This window comes from Cucurbita maxima, unplaced genomic scaffold (genome assembly GCF_002738345.1).
Source record: "Cucurbita maxima cultivar Rimu unplaced genomic scaffold, Cmax_1.0 Cma_Scf00063, whole genome shotgun sequence".
NCBI lineage: Eukaryota > Viridiplantae > Streptophyta > Magnoliopsida > Cucurbitales > Cucurbitaceae > Cucurbita > Cucurbita maxima.
This window is the reverse complement of record NW_019272079.1, coordinates 560655-581298: the sequence shown is the minus strand read 5'-3', so window position 1 is coordinate 581298 and position 20644 is coordinate 560655. Positions and strand designations below refer to the sequence as shown.

The window sequence follows — 20644 nt, the reverse complement described above, 5'->3', positions numbered from 1 at the left end:
ATACGATAATACAATAAGATGACAATGCTACAATGTTATTGATCAAGAAGGAAATCTAAAAGGAACTCAAATTTTTAGTGCAATTGTTCGAGAATTGAGAGAGTAAATTTCACTAAAATAATTTCATTAGCACGTAAAGTATTTAATTATCACTCTTTTTTTTCCAAATTTTTTTGTACCATCAACACGAGATCATAATTATGCAATTACTAGATAAACATAATGTAGTTATTTCTCTTTTTACAATAAAGAGCCTCAAACTTTAATTCAAAATGAAAAAAAGTACACAAAATTGGAGCTAAAAAAGACAAGTTATTATAAATATTTTGACATCAGATTTACATATCATCAAGCAATACATAACACCATTCAACAAATTAAAAACTATCTATACTGATTCTTCTGTAACCCAAGAAAGAAAAAAGTAGAACCTTTGAGTAATAAGGCCATTATCTTCTCTAAATCTCAAAATATGGAACATGAATCTCCTAAAACCAAAGCAAGCAAGAGAATAATACCAGTTTTTACCATCACTCTTGTTCATCACTCTTGCTAGACCTTTGGTACGGTATGTATCTACGATCCTTCGCAGCGTTTTTCCTCCTCCTCCTTTCCATATAGGCGTCGAGCTTCCCCGTGGACTGTTTGTTCAACTCCCGAATGGTTAGTTGCTTATTTACAAGTATAAATAGGCATTAAACTGACAATGCTGAAATACAAATGACTGATTCACACCTTGAGGGCGTTGTATTTTTCAGTAAGCCTTTGCTTTCGAATTTCAGCTGCAAAGAACAAGAAAAGGGTAAGGTCACCAGAAATTACTAGGCTGCTCAAAAAACTAAAGACTAAATATATAATAAGGCAGCGAAGCATCTTAAAAGTTTTAAAAATATAATGGGATTCCAATCAAACAAACTAATTTTGCAACCGTCCAGGCGTCCAGGCCCACCGCTAGCAGATATTGTCCTCTTTGGACTTTCCCTTTCAGGCTTTCCCATAAGATTTTTAAAACGCGTCTGTTAGAGAGAGGTTTCCACACCCTTGTAAAGAATGATTTGTTCTCCTCTCCAACCGATGTGAGATCTCATAATCCACCCCCCTTCGGGGCCTAGCGTCCTTGCTGGCACACCGCATCGTGTCCACCCCCTTTCAAGGCTCAACATTCTCGCTGACACATCGTCAGGTGTCTGGCTCTGATACTATTTGTAACAACTTAAGCCTACCGCTAGCCGATATTGTCCACTTTGGCCCGTTACGTATCGTTGTCAGCCTCACGATTTTTAAACCACGTCTGCTAGGGAGAGGTTTTCACACCCTTATAAAGAGTAAGGGTCATGCATACTCACAGTTCTTTACCACAAAGCGTCTAGCTCCATGAAGAATCGCCATGCCATATAACTATTTAGCCGAAACGACCTTGTTACCCTCTTGAGACTCTTTACTCAGAGATTGGATTTCAAAATACTATTTTCTACACAGCCACCTACACCTAGATTCTGAATGCACAACTATGAAATGACCTGAAGGTCACCCACATAGATTCAGGACATGGATACAACATGGACATAAGCCAAAACAACATACTATATCTTGAAAATTCTAATAGTGACACCATGAAACTCGCTAGGACACATTATTTTTATACACTTTTAGACACAATAAAGATTCCAAACATGATGAGTTATATATTGTAAAAAACTGCATGTACAATTTCGCCTTTCCATCTGTTAAGTTTCAAGCAAATATATAACTTGCACAATAAATTACATTCCTCCATGAACTCTTTTCCAACAATAAAATAAAATCAAGTATTCCACAAAAAACACGACCTTAATAAAAGAAACTTAGCATCTCAAACTTTTATACATCACTTTCAGATCATTTGTTCTACTGAGAAATAAAGCTTTCATTGAAAAGAAAATGAATGAATAGATATAGCATACAAAAAATAAAGTCCCACCCAAAAGGAGCCAAACTTGTCAATTCCACATCTTACCACATCAAGCTAGTAAATTTTATCAAGTGAAATCTATTTTTTCTCTTTTCTTTCTTTCGTTAAATTTCTATGTATCTTTATGCTTTCTATTCATTTATACATCAATTTTTATGAAAACCTATCCATTCTTCACAGATTTTCTGTTTCTACCAAACTATATCCCTCACATATTCTAAACCCACCGTGTCCAAGATTTCAAAAAAATAATAAAGCAATCAAACACTTTACATCATGTGTTCTAAATTATGTTTAGTGTGTTTATGTCAGAAATCAAACTTCACTCTCCCTCAATGTCCACGCCCAATTTTTTCATATTTTCTTTCATCTGTTTCTTTTTTTGTTTTTTTGTTTTAAATTCCACCTGAAGTATTGATGTTACGGCCTAATCACAAACATGAATCCAAAGTTCAATGGTCCCTCACTTGCATGAATACTATTAGAAAAAAACTACCACAGGTCACCCAAGGTTTAAAATAAAAGTTTTAAATCTAAGGCTATAAACTAATTGCACCATTGAGGAAAAAACTCATGCAAAAAGAGAGGAAGAAAAGTTTTACATTTCTTAAGATAGAAGGGCTTTTTCCCATGCTTGGCTGCTTCTCTCTCTTTCTTTTTATGATTGGCCAGAATTGCAGCATCTACACGCTTTGTGGAGTCCGATTTGAATTGCTTGTCCTGAAATTGAATAAAAAAAAGTTATATAAAATCTAAATAAGACAAACCAATATACACAATTAATAAGATTATGATCATACATAACTTCGTAATGATGCAGTAAACTCATTCTGATTTTTATACCATTTTTATAATTAAGGACCATAAAACATGTTTCCATATGTCGTTGTATAAATAAACAAACTTGATATGCAACTCACTATAAATGAATCAAAATAATAATACTTACAATCCAAGACAGTTGTTTCTTTAGTTCTTCAACAACGTTTGAATCATTGGTTTTCCTTAACTGCTTTTTCAGTTCCTGTTGTATCAGTGAAAGTTGCAATACACAAAATGGCATCCAAGTTAATAGAACTTAAAATCTAAAAATGAGAAATCATATCAATACGGTAATATATGAAGGGAACAGAAAAAGAAGTAGACCTCTTTTTCAGCTGGAAGATTATTCTCATAAATGAAACTATATCTCTTCTTAAATCTGAAGATTCAAAGAAACATAAAATAAACAATGTCAATTTCAAACAAAGAAGAAAGATAATTACAAAAGTATCATGAACAAAAATTTAACACGCCTTTTTTTTTTTTTTTTTGTTGGTACAACATGCCAAAGAGTTCATCAAACCTCATATCAAGAAAAACTCACCCCTCAACATCAAGAGAGCCAGTTAGAGATTCAAAACGTGGATCACGTACCATCTGAAAACCGACAAATAATCAATGAAACAAGCTCCACATGTGTAAGTGGGGACAGAGATGTAACTATTTTTTAAGGTTTCGATAGAACTCCATAACGGGAGATGTGACTCTCATAATTATTCAGTAAATTTGGCTCCATACAAACAATGAAAATGTCAAAGATTTGGATACTAAACTAACAAAAAAGGAATAACCAACTCACGTTTTTAGGAGCCTGAATGACCTCTCTAAACCTACCAACTGGTTTCTTGCTGCTAACCTCCATTGGCCTTCACAAAGAAATTACAGTCATAATCTCCATTTACTAGCAAACAAATAACTTAAGAAAAAAAAAGTACCTATAAGTTACCTGTTCTTGTTTGCCCGCCTGCCTTTCTTCTCTTGGTTGGTCTTTTGGTACATCGAGTGTGATCCATCAGACCGTACTCTCTGTAACTCCTCAAAAGTCACATCTGCAAGTTCACGCTCTATATTCTCTTCTTCCTATACAAATACAGTGAAGTCATATTGCAAATAAAATAATTCATGAATTTCTATAATTAAAAAATGTAACATAAACATAAATTTAACTGCTAAAAAATACCGAGTCAAGAGATTCTTCTGAGGAAGAATATTCAAGATCTTCTCTTTCATCCTCCATCATTTGTTTGCTAGAGCTAGGAACCGAATTACAATGCTTCTTCATTTCAGTCGGGAGATTGAAAAAATGGCCCTAAATCATAAACGTTCGTTCAAATTTCAACTTATATATAAATCAAAAACTCCAAGTAAAATAAATTTCACAAAATAGTATCTACTCGTTGGATGGAAACTTAAATTCTTGAGGGGTTTCAACATAAGGAAAAAAATCACTTTCAGCAACAATATGAGTAAATTTACTATTAGATATAGAGACCAATCTAACCTATTCTCACTGGAACGCGATTTGATTTAAACACTAATATTACTATTCCAATAATACATTTGAAAGAACATATAAATCAAGTGATACATACAATAAACTGGAGGAGAAAAGACATGATTCTAATGATTCCATATCTTCTTTATACAAAGAAGTACAAAGAGAACCCGCACCTAAATAAATGACTGAACTCAAAGGGAAACCAGCTGTGGGAAGAGAAGTGGAGGGAAAGGTTGATAAAACTTGAAATTATAAAGAAGCCAAAAAAACGACAAGGGAAGTTCAACTGTTCAAGCAGGTAGACTGGGAGAGAGTGAATGCGCTTCCATTAGAACTGAGTTGAAATAAAGAAAGTACTGAAGGATATCATTACTGAGGATTGAGCCTTAGATCCTTACTAAAAACCTTAAGCAGATGTAACTTGCTATTTCTAGGGCTATTGGCAATGCATTGTAAACATTCACCACCACAACGAAGAAACCACTTCCTCGGATCTCTAAGTTACTACAGATGTTACTGAACTGATAATCCTAAAAGAACCAGAAACAATGTTAGCCAAATTCTAAACTACAACAAGTAAACAGATCCTCAAGGACTATTAGCGAGATTTTACTGCCTAAAACGGAAACGAATCGTTCATTGCTGGTACCGACTGGAATACGTTCGTTATCGCAGAACTTACCTCTATGGAGAGTTAGGTATGCCGTCCTCGAAGTGTATCGCAGGAATGGTGTCTGTCGATCAGATGAGGGAGCTGCACCGCCGTTGCCTTGCGCCGGAGTGGGTATCGTCGCCGTACCGTGGGTCACGCCGGCGTCAAAAAAGGAAGAGAAAGAGGAACGAGTACTACTGAACGTGATGAGAAAAGGGGAGGTTGAAGGAAAAGAGATGAAAATTGGTCAAAACCCTAATTTTGACCGTCAACTTTTGGATTAATTTTGAGGGAAATTTTGCTTAAAATATTTACTGAATAAACCCTTTTATTATATTATTTAATTTTCGATGATTAAATATGGTTATTATTTATTTATTTATTTTTATTACGTCAAAAAATTAAAATAATCTTATTAAATTTTTATTTATTAATAAGTATATTATAATGCCTCATATTTTAGATTTTTTATAATTATATTAACTTTTAATCGTAAATAATTAATATTCAAAAATTAAATACCTGGATAAATTGAAAATTAGTTATTATGATTAATTTAATTTTTATTAATTAATAAATATATTATGAATAATGTGTCTTGTTCGATCAATAATCAAATTATTATATAAATTAATTGATTTTAAATTATCAAATAATATTTTAAATTAAAAGTTTTAGCTGTAATTAAAATAAAAAAAAAACTAAATACTTACTCGATTATTTAATTGAATAAACTTAACTTATTTTATTATTAGGTAATTATATTAATATTTTTTACAATAAAAATAGTTAATAGTTTAAATAAATAATATATTATGTTACATGTAAAAATAATATTATTCATATTAATTTTTAATAATTTAATAATTTATTATATTAAAATTAATTTATTGCAACTACCCTAACATTGGTTTCATGGTCTTCATGTGTCGCCTTCGTCATCATTTTAAGAAATACTTAGTAAGTGGTCTCACTATTGCGGTTGTGAAATGCAAGGACATGCAACATGGTGGGATCTATCATTTAAAACATCATTTCATTCTCTTAGACGACTTTCTAGCCCATGATAAATGGGATGTGTAGTACTTCTCTGTGCATAACCCACACGTGCAAAAGTGGACCTACCATGTGGGCTCGCACACCCTTAAGGCTGCTGGTCGGGCTAGTACTTGCTGACGAACTGTTGTTGCTAGACACCTGAAGGGAATTGCTGTCGTCGTATCATCATGGTGAAGATAATGGTCGTAATCAGTTTCATAGTGTACACGTTCGTACTCATCATAGTGAGGAAGTAACTCAATACATGTGAATACACCGTTATGCATGAGGTCTCCATACTTTCCAACATGACATAATAAATGAGGCAAGACAACCGTCATTCTTTCATAACATATTAAATTCGGTAATGATGCGTACATAATTCTTATACATCATTTCATACATAAAATATTTTCCAAGACATGACATGATTTCCTTATTTCAAAACATATCATGACATGTTATAGCATAACATAAGATATCATGGCATGCATAACACAACATAGTTTATCGTTACACAACATGACACTTCGTTTATATCATATTATTATTTGAAATATCACATTTCGACAAAAGACCCACACCCAAGTTCCATAGTTTTTGGTCCGCTATCCCGATCATGATTTTCCTACCCCTAGAGGGAAAAGTCCTTCCCTTTTTGGCCGGTTGTGGGCGAGGAGGGATTTGAAGCCCCGATACCACGGTTCGTAGCTACGTGCTCTAATCCTCTAAGCTACAGATCCCACCTCATCTCTACTAGATCTATTCCCGGGGGTACCCTAAAAAAAGGAACCGGTAAAGGGGAGGTCCCTTGCTCCATTATCTTTTAAATATTTAATTAACTATTTCAAAATTCTATTTCAAATAAATTAATCATGTATGAGCTAATAAAGAGACCTTATAAACCTAAAGATTACGAGCTCGAATGATACAAAATTAATTAATAAATCAATTTTAATTCATTAAGTATCGTTCACTCTAGACCTAGAGTTGTAATTTTATGCTATGTATAACAAGTTGCGTGCAATCAATTATTATAAGCAAGTCGATCTTTCACAAGTTGTTCGTCGTAACAATTGAGTCAAAAGTCTATTTTCCTTATAATTACTTTTTTATACTTGAAGTCACTATCAAACTAATGAGAAAGTAGAGTTTCGTTGTTCGAAGTTACCCCAACATGGTAATAAACAAATTCCATCTCGTGTTCCAAATATTCTAACTTGACTCACTACACGACACAAGACCAATAAGATTCAACAAACATTCATTATTCACCTACAAAATTGGATAGACTCGGTTCAACCTTCACTTCATGTGTTACAAGCTGATTCGATTGATGAATGACAACTTTAGGAGCGGATATTTGTACGACTGAAGAAGAGGACGTGGTTGTTTAAATAACAGTTTATTTGAAAACTTTATTTATTATTTTAATTATATAATTATTGTAGCGGGAAAATGGTGGGAAGTTACTTGTCAAAATGAGCATAATTTATTTTTTAGTGGATATTTGAAGTGTACGGGAGAGTAATTTACCGATCATGATCACTAATTTCTTTTAGTAGACATTTGAAGAGTTAAAAGTTTAGACTATAAATTTTGACAATTGAAAAGCGAATTCTCACTTTCCAACGGACTTGCGATTGTGCGACACTCTGATATGAACAAAAAGACATCAATCATACAATATACAAGCCCTACCCACTGCTACACCTACTGGTCAAAAGGCTTAGATTCTACGCTACTTCAAGCCTTTGGTACTTCGGTAGGCTCGATATATCCTTTTTCAAAAACAAAAGGTTTGGAACCCTTTCCCTATTATTTCTGCATTTCCTTCTTTATTCGGCCCGCCCAAAATGAGAAAAAACGAGAGAGAGGCCTATTGATTCGAAGTCACTACGAAAGGGTCGGTCAATAGCATAGCTCTTTCTTTCCCGGGTCTCCTTTCGAAGGGGAAAGGCCTTCGCATTCCTAATGGGGGGCCGGACGGCTTTGTTTGCCCCAACATGGCGAATAAGAAGAAAAAGTCGCCGACTGCTACTAAGAACCTAACAGAACTTTTCCAAATGTGGGTATGAAGATGTGAAGAAAAGGTTGTCAAAATTATCCAAAGATGTTTCAATTCATGCCACATTGAAGAAGAATGAAGTTTGATTGTTATAAATTTTGAGTGGGTTACGATTTAGAGTTAATTTCATTTATGTATTTTAAGACTTTATTTACTATAGGTTACAATTACATAATGTTACAACTTTTGGAACGTCTTTAATAGTTTCATTTTGAGGCTATATAAAGCCATGTATGTTGTATGTGTAAGAGACTTGAAAAATATAGTAAAAAGAAGCATTTGTGCTATTATTTAGCCAATGGCTAAGTTTCTTTGCAAATTGTATGTAGTTTAGGTTGCATGTAGAATCATTCAAGCTCGACATGATCAATCTTGCTTGTGGAGTGATTCGAATCTCAAGCAAGTGTTCTTGCCTTGAGATATTTGATCAACAAGAATCATTCAAGCTAGACATGATCGATCTTGCTTGTGGAGTGATTCGAATCTCAAACAATGTTCTTGCCTTGAGATATTCGATTAACAAGCTAGACATGTAGAATCATCAAGCTCGACATGATCAATCTTGCTTGTGGAGTGATTCGAATCTCAAATAATGTTCTTGCCTTGAGATATTCGATTAACAAGCTAGACATGTAGAATCATTCAAGTTCGACATGATCAATCTTGCTTGTGGAGTGATTCGAATCTCAAGCAAGTGTCCTTGCCTTGAGATATTTGATCAACAAGAATCATTCAAGCTAGACATAATCGATCTTGCTCGTGGAGTAATTCAAATCTCAAACAATGTTCTTGCCTTGAGATATTCGATTAACAAGGTAATCCGAATCTTACTTCCCTTGTAGTGGTTCCTTTTCTTATCACACTCACTCTCCAACGATAAGTGAGCTAAGCCAATTAGTTATTGCGTTGCCTATGGCTAAGCGACGTATGCTCGAGCCTCTAGCCTCAGTTTAAGAGAATATTTTAGAAAACGAGGGCAAAGAGAGATTTTCGAAAGAGAACTCTTAAGTTGAGACTTTCACCTTAAAAATTTTAAGCATGATCTTTGCCATTTCTAAGTTTCAATCAATTCTGATGGTAAATTGCATCTGAGTTATTCAATCAAATCTGGATTAAATTTGATTGTGGAGTAATTCAATTTAGAATAAAATTATCCGAATTTCATATTCTTAACAAAATTAACAAAATTACATATTTTTAGTTTTAAAATTTGGTTTGAATTTTTGTAAATCTAAATCCGAAATATCGTTTTTTTTCCCTTCTTTTTCCCGTTTCTAAGAATCGAGAGATTTGCGGCTGAAATACAGACGCCATTAGCAAAGTTGAAATCGACGCGGCAAAATCAAAGCTATAATAAGGTTGAGAAGGTCAATTGGCTCTCTGACTTCACCATCCTTCCCTTTTCCTTTTGCCGTTTGAAAATTTGGCTTTCCGATTTGCATCTGAACTTGCAGACCAATCATGTCCGGAAGATCATCAAATCGCTGCACCCTTTACGTAGGTATGTTTATTGTTGTCTCAATCCGTCTTTATTCATGTTTTCTCTACCCTAATTCGTTGAACTTTTTCGTTTGCTTTTTAATCTTGATGTTGTTACTTCCGTGAAGTTTTGTGTGGTTGATTTATAAGAATTGTGTTTAAATTAATCATATTTGTTGATTCTCTCGCGGAGCTCTGTTTAGATTTTTAATGGCGGGTTCATACTTGAACAGAAAGAATTTGATTGTTTGCTGGATTTCTTCCTCAACTTTTTCCTTCTGTTGGAAATATGTTTGATTTCTGTTTATATAGCTTACTAGATTTGCTGCCTCTGGGTGGCGAGGGTTGGAAGTTGAACTTTAGATCTCTTCGATTATCTTCGTGTTTTTTGCTTAACTGGTTCAATATTGAGGATTGTTAGGAGAGTCTCACGTTGGCTAATTTAGAGGATGATCATGAGAGAACTCCTCCTCTCGAGAGGATACAACATATTGAAATAAAGGAATGGGTGGATCTCTCCCATCAGCCAGATCAAGGGCACCGGGCATGGGATACACAGGCAGGAGAGCTGATTTGACTGGAACCTTTTCTTTCCTCTATTCCCTTCCCTGATTTTTGAACTGTAAACTAGGAATCTTAGCTCTGATCTTTCTCCTTATTCTGAATTTCGTTTTTCTTTCATTTTCTTCTCCTGGCCGATTCTTCTTGGGCTAATTTAGAGGATGATCATGAGTTTAGAAGTAAGGAATACTATCTCCATTGATATGGGGCCTTTTGGGGAAGCCCAAAGCAAAGCCATGAGAGCATATGCTCATAGCTGACAATATTATACCATTGTGGAGATCTGTGATTCCTAACATGGTATCAGAGCTATGCCCTTAATTTAGCCATGTCAAAAGAATCCTTAAGTGTCGAACAAAGAAATTGCTAGCATAAAAAATGTAGTCAAAAGTGACTCATATGTCGAAAAAAGGGTGTACTTTGTTCGAGGGCTACATAGACCTCAGGGGAGGCTCTATGGTGTACTTTATTTGAGGGGAGGATTGTTGGGAGAGAATACATCTCCATTGGTATGCGGCCTTTTGGGGAAGCCCAAAGCAAAGCCATGAGAGCATATGCTCAAAGTGGACAATATCATACTATTGTGGAGATTCGTGATTCCTAACATGGTTTCAGAGTCATGCCCTTAATTTAACCATGTCAATGGAATCCTCAAGTGTCGAACAAAGAAATTGCTAGCCTCGAAGGTCTGGTCAAAAGTGACTCATGTGTCAAACAAAGGGTGTACTTTGTTTGAGAGCTCCAGAGAAAGGAGTTCAGCCTCGATTAAGAAGGGGAGCCTTTCGAGGGCTACATAGACCTCGGGGGAGGCTCTATGGTGTACTTTGTTCGAGGGGAAGATTGTTGATGATTATTGGGAGGGAGACTCACATTGGCTAATTTAGAGGATGATCATGAGTTTATAAGTAAGGAATATATCTCCATTGGTACGTGGCTTTTTGAGGAAGCCTAAAGCAAAGCCATGAGAGCATATATTCAAAGTGGACAATATCATACCATTGTGGAGATCTATGATTCCGTTCCAAACCGTTCAATCCTAATTTTCACTTTCCCCATCATCTTTGATCTGCTTATGTAGGCTTCTGAGTCTAATTTTGTTACTTTCTCCACTTTCTGTAGGTAATTTGGATGAAAGGGTAACCGACAAGGTTCTTTATGACATTCTAATCCAAGCTGGTCGGGTAGTAGACTTGCACATGCCTCGGGACAAGGAATCTGGCAAACCCAAGGGTTTTGCTTTTGCAGAATATGAAAATGAGGACATTACCAACTATGCTATTAAGCTTTTCTCTGGTCTCGTGACTCTTCATAATCGTACCCTGAAATTTGCAGTATGTAACTTTTTTCTTTCTCAACGCAAATTCTTCATTGTTTCTTTTTTATTGGTTTTTCTTGATCAACTCTGTTTCCTCTATTTTATGCGTTTTGATTCGTAACTCACTTTTGGATATAGATATTACTGGTCTTTTAAGATGTGCGGTGCATTTGAAATTTTAGTTTTAATTGACTTGTAATATTTTCCTTCATAGGCTTTATGTAGTATTGCTAATTTCTTTGAAGCTTTAGGAATTACATTCCAATTATATGATTTCATTTACAAAACTAGTTTGCATTAGAAGCAACCTTGTTATCATAATTAATTGACGGGAAGAACCAAGATATTCATGGATCATGATGGATTTAGTCTTGTTTACTTTATATTACTAGAATTTTGATATGACTTGGTTGGAAAACCATTGGCTTTCCAATTTTAGAGGACGAACACGCGCGTTGGTACATTCTTGAAAAAAAAAAAAAGAGATAAAAAATGGAAGATATAAATTACTCTCTTCACTACAATTACTGATGACTTTGGTGAATAGGCCTGGTTTTTAGGTTCTTGGGCATGAAGATAAGGTTTGCAAGCTAAGAAAGTCTTTCTTTATATGGCTTGAAACTTTCTTCCCGAGAGTGGTACCTTAAGTTTCATGAAGCTATTAGCAATATGGGATTTCGAATGAATTTCGACGATCATTGTATGGAAACTCGAATAATGGATGGTGAGATTAGAATATTGTCAAACTATGTTTATGATATCCTTATTTGCCGGAAATTCCTTGTTTGCCATAAATCGAACTCAAAATTGCTCAAGTGGGCTGTTGGGTGTAATCGTAAGAAACACTTTTCATTTCATCCCTGTAGTTCCTCTTCATGCTTGAAAAATGTAGAAAGACTTGTCAGAAATCGCCGGTTGGGATGGTCCAACCAAGAAAGGGATGGGAGTCTTTGGGCAACAGAAAAGCCTATTGAAGTTTGGAGAATTAAGTTAGATACTAAAACATTATTAGAAAACCAAAACAAGTTTAAATATATAATTTCATATATTAAAAATAATCTTTTAATCTGATTTTGGAAAAAATAGGAACAATAAAGAAGAACAAGATAGTTATATAAAGATTCCTTTTCCAATCGTATATTTATTATCGATGATTTCATTTGATATATGACTATTTACTGTGCGGTCTCATACTTTCTATTGTATTATCAGATGAGGGTGCAATCTTCTTGTATCAGTTTTGATTGTGTGGGGAGTGATTAAGTTATGGGAATGACTTAGTTTTTGACTTGGTTCAAACAGGTATCTGGGCAAGACAAGCCTTCACCTAGTAGTAGTGCAATCACTTCTTCATCAAATATATCTCATAAATCGAGGTCACATATTGTTTCAAATTACTCCAATGAAACATCTCAGTATTCGAATCGCTTGTCAACATCGTGCAGGTTTTCAGCGTACCCTGAGAACCATCAAGAAGGTGATTTTCCTTTATTTTTTGTATTTTCTTTGTTAGTTTTGCCAAGGAATTGTGTGTTTTTTTTTTACTTTCTTGGTCTTTCCCACATGGGTTAAACAAATTTTTATTTCTTTTATTCAGCTCTTCTTTACCCTGGTTTAGTGGACCAATATAATGGGTGTGGATTTCATTTGGATAACTATAATAACGAGCAAAGCCAGCGATATTCTAGGACAACTTTGGATAGCTTTTACCAAACTAAATCACGTCGCCATGATACGAGTTATCCAGTATACTATCCTCCTCACTAACTTTTGAACTAAGGCAGCTAGTACCTTCCATTTTGGTTAATCTCAAGTGTAATTTAAGTTTTAGGCAAAGTTGAATCTCTTAGATGGATGCAGAAGGGTTAGTGGAAAATGAGATGATATTTCCTATGTTGCATGCTGGTCTATGTTATTCAATACAGTCATTTTGTAGGTGCATGTTTGCATATGATTTGGCTGTCGTAATAGTCATTACACTAATTGAAAATTGAAGTATTGTAATCGATGTTATTAAAATATCAGAATTTCTTTAATTCCTGTTTAATATATATCAAAGTATAAATGATTCTTTTCACGGTGACTGAAAGTAATAGCTTTTTGTTTTTGTATGTTGAATATTTACTTGAGCCAATGTATAAATATATATTAGTCTGCAATTATTGGTGATGCTTTTATTATATTTTCCCCCTTTCTGAGATTGGTTCATGTTAACTAGAAGTATTTGTATTTACTACAGGCATTGACTAAATAAGCTAAGCTATACTGAAAATCAAAGGACTCCTCTAAATCTAGTGTATAACGAACCGAACAAGCCTTCTAATCTAAAAGCTTTCCATGGGGATTGAGGGGAAGTTGGAAAAACCTAGGAAGATTCCGATGCAGTCTGACGGGCTGAATACTAGATCGATAGGCTTCCTTTTATATAAAAAGTTTTTATTGTACCAACGTTCAAAGGCTAAGGTAGAAATGGTTTGAATGGCTAGAGATCCCTCCATTACCCTTTCCCATAGCGTAAAGTTTTCAACTGACATTTCAGTGAAGTGGAAGCTAAGCTACTTGAACGCCCAAGCATTTTGGTTTGAGTTCATTGTCATTTCTGCCTTTGGGCATTCCTGAACTGAAATACTTGGCAGGTTAAAATTAAGATATCATGGCCTGTAATTGCCTGCCCCCTCGATATAATACACAAAAGTATCTAGAAAAATACACATTTGCTGAAAAAAAAAAAAAAAAATTAACGCCAAGTTCCAAAATGAGAATTAACGACTTATACCGGCCCAAAGCCACTGCTACCAGATATTGTTTTCTTTGAGCTTTTCCTTTCAAGCTTCCCTTCAAGGTTTTTAAAACATGTCTGCTAGGGAGAGATTTTCATACACTTATAAAGAATGTTTCGTTCTCTTTCCCTACTGATGTAGGATCTCACAATCCACCCCCTATAGGGCCCAGCATCCTCGCTGACACTCGTTTCCTTCTCCAATTGATGTGGGACCCCCCAATCAACCCCTCTTTGGGCCCACGTCTTTGTTGACACATTCTTCGTGTCCACCCCCTTTGGGGCTCAGCCTCCTTGTTGGCACATTGCCCGGTGTCTAGCTCTAATACCATTTGTAACGGCCCAAGCCTATCGCTAGCAGATATTGTCTTCTTTGGGCTTTTCCCTTTCAGGCTTCCTCGCAAGGTTTTTAAAATGCGTCTGCTAGGGAGAGGTTTTCACACACTTATAAATAATGTTTCGTTCTCCTTCCCAACCTTTGTGGGATCTCAAATGACTGCTTTTATTGCATTTTATTGTAGACCTAGTTGTCAGCTGCAGCATTTTTGTTTGAATATGTTTGTTTTACATTTACATTTGTTCGTTAATAATCTCTTTGTTTAGTTTATCAGTTCTTGAGAACATGTTTGAAAAGATGACCATAATTTAAAAGTCGATTACAAAGAAAGTTCATTATTTGTCTGCAAGCATAATTTTCAAGACGAGAAAAATCATTATCACGGATTACCTTTTGTTTGTCTTGTCCCTGTGTTCTTATGTTTTAAGACTTAAAATTCTTACATTTGAAAGTTTGGCTTAATCTGAAATAAATGTATGTCATGTTTGAAATTTTCAAGATGCAATTCCCTTTGGAAAAAAAAAAAAAAAAAAAAAATTAATGATTGAAAATTTACTTCTTTGAGAAGGACTAGTTCTGAGAGCCATTTGTTATTGTGTGAGATTGTAGATAAAACATTTGGTGATCAGGCTAGTGGCAGCTCTATCAGAGGATCATTATAGTGGTTTCTATCAAAATTCAAGAATCTAAATGCCTCCTTTCTTATCTGAGCTCAAAGTTCCTATCTGTAGTTGCCCATTAGTTTTACTGCTCTTTGTATCATAATATGAATTTGTTCGTTAACTTTTATTCCACTCTTTTCATTGCTTGTGAAATCTGTATTGATGTAAGATATACACGTTTGTTTGTATGTATGATAAATAAGCTTTCTTTGGCTGCCTTGTAAGATTCAGGAGAAGTTTGATATACTCATATAGCTTTAGTTAGCAAGCAGTATTTTTAAGTGAAATCCTTTAGTACACTGGTGGAGAACTATACATCGGTTAAGTGCTTTGTGCTATAGGTAATTCAAAGACTACATTATCTTTTTCAAACAAAGGTGGAACAGCCTCAAATAATATGTTAAGAGTTTGTTTCTGTATGATATATATATGTATATTTATTGTTGAGGATTGTTGGAGGGAGTCCTACGTTGGCTAATTTAGGGAATGATCATGGGTTTATGAGTAAGGAATACATCTCCATTGGTATGAGGTTTTTTTTTTGGGGAAACTCAAAGCAAAGCTGTGAGAGCTTATGCTCAAAGTGGACAATATCATACCATTGTGGGGATCCGTGATTCAAAACATGGTATCAGAGCCATGCCCTTAACTTAGCCATGTCCATAGAATCCTCAAATGTCGAGCAAAGAAGTTGTGAGCCTCGAAGGTGTAGTAAAAAATGACTCAAAGCGTCGAACAAAATGTGTACTTTGTTTGGAGAAGGAGTCGAGTCTCGATTAAGGGGAGACTGTTCGAGGACTCCATAGGCCTCGAGGGAGCTCTATAGTGTACTTTGTTCGAGGGGAGGATTGTTGAGGATTGTTGAGGATTGTTGGGAAGGAGTCCCGCCTTGGCTAATTTAGGTAATGATCCTGAGTTTATAATTAAGGAATACATCACCATTGGTACAAGGACTTTTGGGGAAGCAAACCAAAACCATAAGAGCTTATGCATTCAAAGTGGACAATATCATACCATTGTGGAGATCCGTGATTCTAAAAACATGGTATTAGAGCCATGCCCTTAACTTAGTCATGTCCATAAAACTCTCAAATGTCAAACAAAAATGTTGTGAGCCTCGAAGGTGCAGTCAAAAGTGACTCAAGTGTTGAACAAAGAGGGTATACTTTGTTCGAGTTCTCTAGAGAAGGAGTCGAGCTTCGATGAAGGGGAGACTATTCGAGGGCTCCATAGGCTTCATGAGAGGCTCTATAGTGTTTCTTTGTTCGAGGGGAGGATTGTTGGGTGGGAGTCACACATTATCTAATTTAGGGAATGATCATGAAATTTATAAGGAATACATCTCCGTTGGTATGAGGCCTTTTCGGGAAGCTCAAAGCAAAGTCATGAGAGCTTATGCTCAAAGTGAACAATATTATACCATTATGAATATCCGTGATTCATAATATATATATATAGTTTTGAATAAGAGTGGGCAGTGGAGACATCTGATGAAAATATAGAGCTTGGAAATGAATGGTGAAATATCAGGTGATTTCTTGTCTAAAGTGGATTACATTTCCAGCATATTCCCCATACTTGTAATTAGAAATGCTTTTCCTATGGTAGAAACAGGAGGGCTATGCTCGTTTTGTGGGATTACAAAGGAAATCTCGAGCTCATATTGATCGTGAGTTCAAGATGCTTGTTCATGGACATGGGCAGAACGTTTTGAAAAGCTAGGAATTGAGATACATCTTTATTTATTATTATTATTTTTTTTTTTGTGAATACATTGAAATGTAACGATAAGCATGTGCGTGTTTTGTTCCCGAGTGGCTGCTGCCGCCGCCCATGGGTCGGGATGGGGAAGTCTTCCTTGTTATGTATATTTTTCATTTTTCAATATAAACTATTAATGGGTTAATCGACTCTTGTTATTAGAAATTGAATTTGTATTTTGTAAATTATTATTTTACCTACCCGAACAATAAACAAAATATAAAATTAATAAATTAATGGGTGAATCAATAGTGCAACCAAAAAACAATGAATCCAAAGGGCAAAAACATCCTTTGATTTTTACAAAAATCAAACAAATGAAAAAGAATGATGTCAAAAACATTTGTTTTTACAAAAAAATTAAACATATGAAATCAAGATGTTACATTTTAGAAATATTTTTAAATTTTAAATCAAAATTTAGAAAACCATATATATATATTTATATATATATATATATATATATATATATATATATATAAGAATTTGGCTAAAAAAATGTTAAAAAAATATTTTGGTACTTTAAGAATAAATGATTTGTTATTTTAAGAATGATTAGATATTTAGTAAATTATCTAGTCGCTCCTATAAATATCCTCCTAGTTTCTACGGATGGTCTTGCAATATATTCTTGATTGGTCTTAAAAAGAGTGAGAGTGTTTCCCACAAAGAGTTGTGTTGAACAATCTGGTATCTGAGCAAAGTTAGTGTAGGTTGTTTGATCTCTTGAAATTCTTACTATGTTATGTGGTTGCAGCTCTATCTGATATTTCACATCAATTTTTAAGATTATTAGTGAGTGAGTTTCTCTGTATCGTGAGTAATCATGACTCTGCAAGTTTTAAGTCGAAAAGACTTATTTGGTATTATTGAGGTATAACCAACGTGATGGGTGATTTCCAAATCATTTGAGAAATTAAGAAACTCAACAACAACAATTACAACACGTGGACAACATGCATGATATCCTATCTGCTACGACGATACCTTTGGGAGGTAGTTGGCGGGAGTGAAACTGAGGAGGATCTTAATGGCATGCGTAAATGGAGAATCAAAACAGGCAAAACAATGTTTGTCTTGAAGACCACAACTACAAAAGAGATGTTCGAGCACATTTGGGATGACAAGACACCGAAAGAAGCATGAGACACGTTCGTGATACTGGTCTCAAAAAAGAACGATACGAGACTACAACTTTTAGAGAACGAGTTGTTATCAATTTCAAAACATGACATGCCTATTGCTCAGTACTTCGATAGGGTCAAGTTGATCTATTGGGAGATTACTAAACTAGATCCCAAGTTTGTTATTGGAGAAACTCGAATGAAGAGAGGATCATTATCCATGGATTGCTACCAGAATATAGAAATTTCGTTATTGCTGTATAAGGATGACATGCTCATCCATCATTTGTAGAGTTTGAAAATTTGTTAGCGAACCAAAAGGGCATGACTAAGCAAATGGGAGACATCACATTAAAGTGTGAAGAAGAAGCACTCTATACAAGTGAAAGTTGGAGTAACAATAAGTCATTTACCAAATGTGGATACATAAATGGTGACAAAGGAAGAAGTCACAAAGGAACTGCACAACCTTGAAGAGCTTAGAATAATGACAACAAGAGTCCTCAAGGAAATAGATTTGAAGATATTTGCTACAATTGTGGGAAAAGGGGCCACATGTCTAGGGATTATTGGTCTAGGAAAAAATCTGTTGAAAGTAATGTGACAACCTCCAAAAAAGAGATGGAGGATGAACGAGATGTAGATACACTATGTTCCATAAAAGAAGATAAGCTAGCACTCATGATGATGATGAGAGAGCATTTTCGTTACGAGGATGACTGGATCATTGATTCAGAATGCTCCAACCACATGACTGATGATCAGAGTGATGTAATGGAAGCAGGGTGGTTCTTAGAGAAGGAAGTATTACAAGATTTGGACAACATTGAAGAAATTCTTCAACAGAATATGGGGGGAGCAAAGTGTACACATTTGCTCAAGTGTTGATGTGCCAAAAGATCCAAGTGACATTGATGTTGGTAGACAAGAAGTGACTCAACCAAGCAAACCTAGTGAAAAGGAAATGACACCTCAACAACTTAGATGGTCAGAAAGAATCCAAAAGTCAAATCCAAAGTATGTCAATACAGCTATTATAGAAGACGAAGTTGAAGAGCCAGAGACTTGTGAAGAAACATCACAAAATGTTGCTTGGCAGAAGGCAATGTTGGATGAATTTATGGCCTTTAAATGGACCTAAACATAGGGAGAGACATCAATTAAATAAGAAGAAATGGTTCTTACAGTCTCATTCATGTTTCATTTGAGAATCAATAGGTGAAATCAAAGGTTCAGTCAGTCGCTTCGCTTAATCTCATTTGACTCTCCTCGACTATAAAGTCTCATTCATCTTGAGTCTTGACTTACAGTTCACTCTCATTCATCTTTAGTTGAGTCTTACAGGTCAGGGAATAAATAGCATATAACAGTGATAATCACTATCGTACATGTTTCTCTAGCACTTGCAACAAGTAAAGATTAAAAATTATGGCAAATGGATGTGAAGAATGATTTCTTGCATGGAGAATGGGACCGGGAGATCTACATGAACCAACTAAAGAGATTTGAAAATGGAGTTGAAGTCGTTAGTCATTACATGCAAAGTCCGAAGAAGCCTCATTTGGATGCAACTCGACAAATCCTACAACATGTCAAAGGTACAATCGACTATGGTTTTTTGTATAAAAGAAGTAAAGACTGCAAGCTAGCTTGATACCATGATAAGGACTATGTAGGATACCACGATACCAACGATTTCATCCCAAGAAATTCCAAGTACAACAGAGTGTAGAAGTTTCTATAGTGTCTTATAATCTCTTTTCGATTGATCTTAATAAAAATTGCGACTCTTTCCCATAAAGAGGTGTGTTCAAAAAAAAAAAAAAAAAAAAAAAAAAAAACACTTCGACAAAAGTTTTTGCATAAACATGAATTCGTTCTCCATTTTGGACGTTGAAGTTATGGATTTGGTCTCTCTGTGCTTGATTCAAGTATTTTTTTTCAATTTTCGAATCAAACATCGAAATTATTTATAGAGGAATTATATAGTATGACAAATTTTGGGGAATTTTTTTTGAAAAATATAAAAAAGAATAGTTACAGCCCAAAGGTAGCGAAATTCCTTGTCGGGTAAGTTTCGACTCGCACGAAAGACGTAACGATCTGGACACTGTCTCAGAGAGAGGCTTGGTGAAATAGGCATGTCTGTGAAGATGCGGACTACCTGCACCTAGACAAAAAGACCCTATGAAGCTTCACTGTTCCCTGAGATTGGCTTTGGACCTTTTCTACGCAACTTAGGTGGACGACGAAGAAGGCCCCCTTCCGAGGGGACCGAAAAGAAAAACATGGAATGTATTTCGTATGATCAGATAATAACTAACTCAAATAATAAAGGTTGAATTTGGTTATATTTTTTTTTTTTTTAGTTTAGGTTGGATTGAATGTTCGGAAAACTCGAAAGTAAGTCGACCTAACCAGCCTGAAAATAGGGTTACAACCCAACATAACAAATATTCGTCGTGACTTATAAGTATTTGATATTTGAGTTTTATGAAATTTTAATTATTCATGTAACATGTATCGTAGATAAGAAAATGATATCGATGGAGAAGAAAATGATATTACACTTATAACGACACACTTACCATAGCATG

The 20644-nt window shown here is 35.0% G+C and overlaps 2 protein-coding genes across 4 annotated transcripts; one reads left to right on the top strand and one right to left on the bottom strand.

Moving 5' to 3' along the window:
• Nucleotides 1–292: 292 nt before the first annotated feature.
• LOC111472062 (ribosomal RNA processing protein 36 homolog) lies at nucleotides 293–5164 on the bottom strand. 2 transcript variants are annotated; one of them, XR_002715327.1, is made up of 11 exons: nucleotides 4954–5163; nucleotides 3954–4082; nucleotides 3720–3853; nucleotides 3573–3639; nucleotides 3318–3370; nucleotides 3098–3152; nucleotides 2901–2975; nucleotides 2554–2671; nucleotides 736–782; nucleotides 432–641; nucleotides 293–388 (listed from the first exon to the last, which is right to left on the bottom strand). XR_002715327.1 is itself a non-coding variant. In XM_023117763.1 (10 exons), exons 2-10 carry the CDS (start codon nucleotides 4053–4055, stop codon nucleotides 531–533), a joined length of 762 nt encoding a protein of 253 aa, XP_022973531.1. In that variant the 5' UTR covers nucleotides 4056–4082; nucleotides 4954–5164; the 3' UTR covers nucleotides 293–530. The 2 variants fall into 2 exon arrangements, 1 of the variants encoding a protein (XP_022973531.1); XM_023117763.1 differs by having other exon boundaries at nucleotides 293–641; nucleotides 4954–5164.
• Nucleotides 5165–9293: 4129 nt separating this feature from the next.
• LOC111472063 (RNA-binding protein 7-like) lies at nucleotides 9294–15386 on the top strand. 2 transcript variants are annotated; one of them, XM_023117765.1, is made up of 4 exons: nucleotides 9294–9530; nucleotides 11189–11400; nucleotides 12687–12861; nucleotides 15110–15386. In XM_023117765.1, the coding sequence occupies exons 1-4, from the start codon at nucleotides 9491–9493 to the stop codon at nucleotides 15160–15162; spliced, it is 480 nt and encodes a 159-aa protein (XP_022973533.1). In that variant the 5' UTR covers nucleotides 9294–9490; the 3' UTR covers nucleotides 15163–15386. The 2 variants fall into 2 exon arrangements, with proteins under 2 accessions (XP_022973533.1, XP_022973532.1); XM_023117764.1 differs by lacking the exon at nucleotides 15110–15386 and adding an exon at nucleotides 12982–13473.
• The last annotated feature ends 5258 nt before the right edge of the window (nucleotides 15387–20644 follow it).